A 6802-nucleotide genomic window follows, 5' to 3' on the forward strand; every position below is an offset into this window, starting at 1 on the left:
TTCACATCACTTCCCAGCCTCCCCCCCCCAATCCCAATCCTCCTTCCCCCTCCCTCCCCCTCCCCCCTTTCTTCTAGTTCTTGTTCTCCAGTGTATGAGCTCCCCAGTCATTGTTGATGCAGGGGGTAGGGCATTAGGATTACAAGCAGCTCTGGTCCCCAACACATGACAGTGACACTGATTAAAGGGTAAGGCAGACTGTATTCAGGATCATCCTTATTGATATAGGGATTGCTCTGATGGGCTGTGGAAGTGTAAGAGAGAGATAGAGATCAATAGATAGAAAATGATTAAGAGGAGACATTAGGGGTAATGGGGAGTTTGGCTAAATCCACCTAACAGTGTTTTTGCTGAAGCCAGTCCACAGTGATCGATCAAACACTGCCTGGGGATGATGAAGGATAAGGAACTCCCATCAGAGAGAGAAAAATCATCTATCAAGGATAGAAGGTTCAGGCTAAACCAATTTAGGAAAATGCTTGCTAAAATCCAGTGGTGCCTACAGGCAGAGACAGAAGTCATGTCCTAGTTTGGAAGAAGATTTAGAGAAGCCTGTATCAAGTGTAGTCAAGGAAAGATTCTTGTCACTACCCATGCTTAGATAGCGAGGGATGTGTACTTAATGTCTGTTGCTTTGTTTGAATGTATCCTCAAAATAGCATGAGGGATGGTGAGATATGGATAGATGACTAATGAAAAATGTGCTATAAAAGTGGGGTGCTGGTGGGTGCTCACACCTATAATCCAAGGGACTCAGGAGGCTGAGATCTGAGGATCTCAGTTCAGAGCCAATCTAAGCAAGAAAGGATGTGAAACTCTTATCTCTAATTAACTAGTGGTGCTGTGGCAGAGTGGTAGAGTGCTAGCCTTGAGCAAAATATCTCAGGGACAGTGCCAAGGCTCTGAGTTAAGCCCCAGGACTGACTAAAAAAAATGTGCTATAAGTGTTGAAGGTCTTGGCAGTAGACATATAGGTGTTACCTATAGATTTCTTCAATACTTCCCTGTATATCTGAAGAAATTTCATGACAGAAAAATGTTAGGGACATTAAAGTAAGTCATGACAGAAGTGAGGACACAGCCAAGTAGGAGGGACCTACATTTTGGTAATGCACATCACCTGGTACAGCAAGGTATCTGGACAGTTGTCAGCCAGTGCTGTTTTCCCAGAGGCCTCGCTTAGTGTGTGAACACACAGGATCTATTACCCCTTGCTGTCGGGGAATCTACTGTGGTGTGTCATCTGACTTCTGCATGACGTCTTTCCTTTCCTTCTGCTTTGGAAGATGATAGTGATTTTCAGCTGCCGTGGCTGCCATGGACTGAGCTAATGCTTTCTGTTTTTCTCCTTGTCTTTCTCTATGGCAACTTTTAGAGTTGGCGTTGATCCAGATCAAGACCCACCGCCCAACAATGACAGCTTTCAAGTCTTACAAGGGGTAAGTCACAAGATATGCTTCTTTTCAGGGAAGACATGATTAAAAAAATAATGTTAAAATTTCTGTACTTTGGTGGCTCACACCTATAATCCTAGCTACTCAGGAGGCTGAGATCGGAGGATTGTGGTTTGAAGTCAGCCCAGGCAGAAATCTGCATAAGATTGTATCCAATTAAACAGCAAAATAAAACAGAAGTAGAGCTGTGGCTCAAGTGATACAGTCTTGAGTGAAAAACCTTAGGGACAGTGCCCAGGTCCTGAGATCAAGCCCCAGTACTTACACAGAAAAAAAAAATGTTTCAATAGAGGGGGCCCTTGCTCCATGTGTGTACTTTACTTAGACTCCCTCATCATCATCTTGACCATGACTTTCTGAGGTACCTACTGTTACCTCCATTTTCCAGGTTAGTAGCTAGAGTGAGGACTTTGGGGAGTCACGTGAGACTAAGGGAATGAAAAGATCGGCATTTTCTAAAGCAAAATATACAGGAGTAGCTGGATATCAGCATGGAGAGAGTTCATCTGGATGCTTCTTGACCAATCAAAATAGCATGCTGTTTCCCACGGCTCCTGATTCTGCACTCCCTCCCCTGCAGAAGGAAGGAAGTGAAACAATTTTCTGGGTTACTGCGGATCTTATTATATATCTAGTAAAATCTCACACGCTGGAAACACTTTGCTTGGAATTAGACTTAATAATGAACTTTCTGACACTTTCCCATGAAAATATTTGAAGAACAGCAGATCCAAAGTTCTCAAGGCTCTGGCATTTACTCCAAGCAGTGATGATTAAAATAGCCCTCCTCTCCAAAGGAAGGGGACCCTCCATTTGTGGTCCTACGTAGACTGGATGGGCTGTTAATATCTTCTGTTGTAGTCTTCATGTCCCTCTCCCCACCCCTCACCATTCACCAACATGGAGCTGTATCATAGCTTTTCCCTCACCTCCTTCCCAGTTTCACAGTCATGAAGAAAGGCCCTTAATGTTAGTTCCCCTGACCTTCGAAAAGCCCTTAGGATGGCGGCCAGGCTGGGAAAAGCAGGCAACCTTCCAATTCTATTCCCCAGGCTCCTCTCAGTAGTGACTCACATCCTTATGCAGAAAAAGCTTTCTCAGACTCTCCACATCCTCACAGCCTGACCTTGTCCTTGGGAGTCTCTAACAGCAGGACTGGGAGCACTCAGCTATCATGGGAAGACAAGGGAGATAACTGTGGATGAAACCTTAACCCCTGACAGTTTCCCTTGAAGGAGGTCCAGATTACATATGAAATTGAAATCATAAGCAGAGACAGTCTCATTGTTTTTTTTTCCACTGGAAAAGGAAGACTAGGCCTTTCTCTTGACCTCTTTGTTTCTAAATGGTCAACTTAAAAACATCAAGCAAACAGCAATCATGATATCTGGGGGAAAAGCATTTCTTTTTTTTGGGGGGGGGTCTGGTCGTGGGGCCTGAACTCTTGGCCTGGGCACTGTCCCTCAGCTCTTCAGCTCAAGGCTAGCGCTCTACCACTTGAGCAACAGCGCCACTTCTGGCTTTTTTCGTTTTGCTTATGTGGTGCTGAGGAATCGAACCCAGGGCCTTGAGCATGCAAGGCAAGCGCTCTACCACTGAGCCACCTTCCCAGCCCCAGCATTTCTTTTTTTTATAGTTCGTTTTTTATTGTGAAAATACTGTACAGAGGGGTTACAATTACATGGGCAAGATAATGGGGAAAAGCATTTCTTATAGCAAGGATAATTTTTCCTCACTAGTTCTAGAAGTCTGAGATTGTAAACAGCATCATAGCTACAGAGCTGCAGGCCAGCTCATGTGGGACCAGAAAAGGCACTGTTGGCTGGAACTTTGGGTTCTGAGTGAAGAAAAGCATAAGAATATTGTGGGCAGACGTCAAACTTTGTGTCCCAGGCAACTTTGACTCATTAGAATAAACAAGAACAGAAAAATGCTATTGCTTTGTTTCTCAGGAGGTCTTGGTGACTCTGCAACCAAAACAAAAACAAGCCCAGTTGGAAGCAAGCTGCCCAGCCCCAGGGGTGACTTCTTACTCCATGAAAAGGGGGAGGACTTTTCATGCCAGACCAGACACAGCTGAGATGCCTTTTGGCCGGACATACAGACACATCATTTACTTCCTTCCTCATGTTTCCAGAAAAGTGCTCATTGATAAAGCCCCTTTGGGGGTACTTTTAATATATCAACCTGACCATCCCACAGCACAGGATCTACCTTAATGGAATGTGAAGGGAAGGAAATCGTGTGTGTGTGTGTGTGTGTGTGTGTGTGTGTGTGTACCATAAGAAAGGAGCTGTTTATAGTTGTAATGACATAGGACTTTGTGAGTAAGTTGGCTTCATTTGTTTCTGGGGCCTCCCCCAATCTTCCTGCAGGCTGAAATCGGATACTCAATCACCCACATCTTTAATTTAAAACAGTTGATGAAATGACTTACCTCAGATGACTATTATCTGACCTCCCTTCCCCATCCCAACTTTCCCTTTTTGTCTTGCAATTGCCTCCTTTGGTCCCATGATTTCCCTTTCCCTGATTTTGTTTATTTTCTAGCAACTTTAAATTTTAACTTGTTCATCAACTTGACAGATATTTATGGAGCATCTTTTATATATCATACCTTCTATCATTTTTTAGGAATGTGCCTGCAACAAGATAGACAAATCTCTGTCCCAAAGAGATTGGACTTAGAGACATTGTGCCAAGAGAAGAAGGATCCCAGACCCATCCTGTTTACTCAGAATGTCCTGATGGCCCAGTAGAGAATTTTCTAGAAATATAGACTCACACTTTAACCCATCATGCCAAAGCAGAGTCTCAAATTTTCTTTCCCTTTTCTTTCCTTCTTTTTTCCTTCCTTCCTTCCTTCCTTCCTTCCTTCCTTCCTTCTTTCTTTCTTTCTTTCTTTCTTTCTTTCTTTCTTTCTTTCTTTCTTTCTTTCTTTCTTTCTTTCTTTCTTTCTTCTTTCTTCCTTTATTTCTTTCCTTTCTTTCCTTTCTCTCTTTCTTTCCTTTCTCTCTCTCTTTCTCTTTCTGTCTCCTTCTCTGTCTATCTCTCTTCATTTATCTTGCAATTTCTCCAGGTCATTTGTGTATAAGACAAGAAGTAGTCCTGGGCTAGATATGGTGGAACTCTGAGAAAAGTTTTAAGGGAAAGGAAATTACTAATGTAGCAACGTCAGAGACTTAACTCCTAGTTTTAACCACTTTGTTACAAGCACTGATGTTAGGTTCATGACATGAAAGAAAAAGTGTCAATCAAGTAACATCAATTATTTTTTCTCTTTTAGTTTGGAGGGATAAGGTAAGAAAGTACCACAAAGCTCATGGCTGTCTGAGAGTTCAGCAGGTCAGAAGTGTTCAGCTGAGCAGGCTTCTCCAAGTGTGGGTAGGGCTGGGTTCTGGAGAGGAAAGCCACTTGCAGGTTTGTTCAAGTTGTTAGGAGAATTCACCTCCCTGCAGAACTAAGGTCTCATGTCCATTCTGTCTGTCTGCTTGAAATTGTGCCTAGCTTATAGGAAGCCACCCACTTCCCTGGCTTGTGGCCTCCTCTATCTTTGAAACCAGCATTAGCAGGAAAAGCCCTTGCTGTGCTTCTGTTGTACCTCTCTGCCTCTTTTGTACTCCTGTCTGCTCTTAAGGGCCTTTGTGATTGACCTGCACCTACCTAGATAACTGTAAATCCATCCATGAGTCCCTTTTGTGTAGTAGTATATATAGACTCTGGAGAATAGAATGTCAAAATCTTTGGGTGAGCCAGGCACTGGTTGCTCATTCTTGTAATCCATGGTACTCAGAAGGCTGAGATCTGAGGATGTTGGTTCAAGCAGTAAAGTCCATAAGACTCTTTATCTCCAATTAACCATCAAAAAGCCAGAAATGGAGCTGTGGCTCAAGTGGTAGAGGGCTAGCTTTGAGTGAGAAAGCTCAGGCCCTGACTTCAAGACCAGGTTAAAAAGAAAATCTTTGGATGGCCATTGTTCTGCCTACCACAGGCTCCATCCTGAAAAAAAAGCAAGCTGTTTAAAACACACATTCTTTTTAGAATAGATTAAATATAAAGACATCACAATTCATTATAATGTTATAGAAAAATTAGTTAAAAAATAGTAGTACTTGACTTTTTGTGTTAGTAATGAGTTGAATTTGATCTAACACACCCCTAGCCCTTTTTGCTTTAATTTGTTTTTCAGATACAATTTCAATTGCCTCAGACTATGATCTTTCTACTTTGGCCTCTCAAACATTTTGCAGTTCTTTAATCAACTTTCTTTTTATCATGACACGTGTGTGTGTGTGTGTGTGTGTGTGTGTGTGTGTGTGTTCAGTTTCTTTTTTTGGAAAGGGTCAGGTGCTGAGTCTTGTTCCTCTTTGTCTTTCTAACACCACTCATGGAGCCTAGCACATAGTTGGTACTTAATGAATACAGAAAATAGACCCTCTGTTATATGCTCAAAATGGCAATGAACTGGGTTGGCAGTATTTTTTTTTACTTTTTGCCAGTATGGAGGTTTGAACTCAAGGCCTGTACTTGCTTGACAGCTTTTTGTTCATTATTTTACTTTATTTTATTTTTTGTCAGTTGTGGGGCTTGAACTCAGGGCCTGGACACTGTCCTTCAGCCTCTTTGTGCTCAAGGCTAGTGCTCTACCACTTGAGCCAGAGGGCCTACTTCTAGTTTTTGAATGGTTAATTGGAGATAAGAGTCTCATAGGGACTTTTCTGCCTGCGCTGGCTTCAAACCATGATCCTCAGATCTCAGCCTCCTCGGTAGCTAGAATTACAGGAGTGAACCACTGGTGCCCAGATTTGTTTGTTATTTTGATGGGGAGTGTCTTGGACTTTTCTGCCTCAGATGGCTTCAAATTATCATCCTGTGGATCTCACTCAGTCTTCTGACTAGCTAGGATTACAGGCATGAGCCACCAATGCCTGTTAGCAATATTTATTTTTTGAAGGAGGTTCTTTAGCAATAGTGTCAGTAAAAAAAAAATCTATTAAGAATTATTAGCAAAAGAAGATACACAAAGATAGCCAATAATGTTAATGACCATGTATTTTTTGCTCCCCCCATAATGCCCCCATAATGTTGTACAAATATCCAAATGGCACAAAATGTCAAATTGCTAATAATAATAATGTGTTGAATGCATACCATATATCAGACAGCATCCCATGATTTATGCCTCTAAAACTTCTTTTCTTCTGTATTTACAATATTTTTTTATTTTTATTTATTTTATTTTACTTTTGTGAACACACTGTACAGAGGGGTTACAATTACATGGGCAGGATAATGCGTACATTTCTTACCAAGCATTGCAGCCTCCTCCTTTGTTTACCCTTCCCATC

General features: G+C 42.0%; 1 protein-coding gene across 1 annotated transcript in view; it reads left to right on the top strand.

Annotated features, from left to right (window-relative positions):
- The window catches only part of Slc9a7 (solute carrier family 9, subfamily A (NHE7, cation proton antiporter 7), member 7), a 158138-nt gene that overhangs the window by 129769 nt on the left and 21567 nt on the right, over positions 1-6802 (top strand). The window contains exon 10 of the mRNA XM_013030839.1: positions 1376-1439. Within this exon, the coding sequence (XP_012886293.1) occupies positions 1376-1439 (64 nt within the window). The remainder of the gene's footprint in view (positions 1-1375; positions 1440-6802) is intronic.

Source organism: Dipodomys ordii, unplaced genomic scaffold (assembly GCF_000151885.1).
Source record: "Dipodomys ordii isolate 6190 unplaced genomic scaffold, Dord_2.0 Scaffold134, whole genome shotgun sequence".
In the NCBI taxonomy this organism is placed as follows: domain Eukaryota; kingdom Metazoa; phylum Chordata; class Mammalia; order Rodentia; family Heteromyidae; genus Dipodomys; species Dipodomys ordii.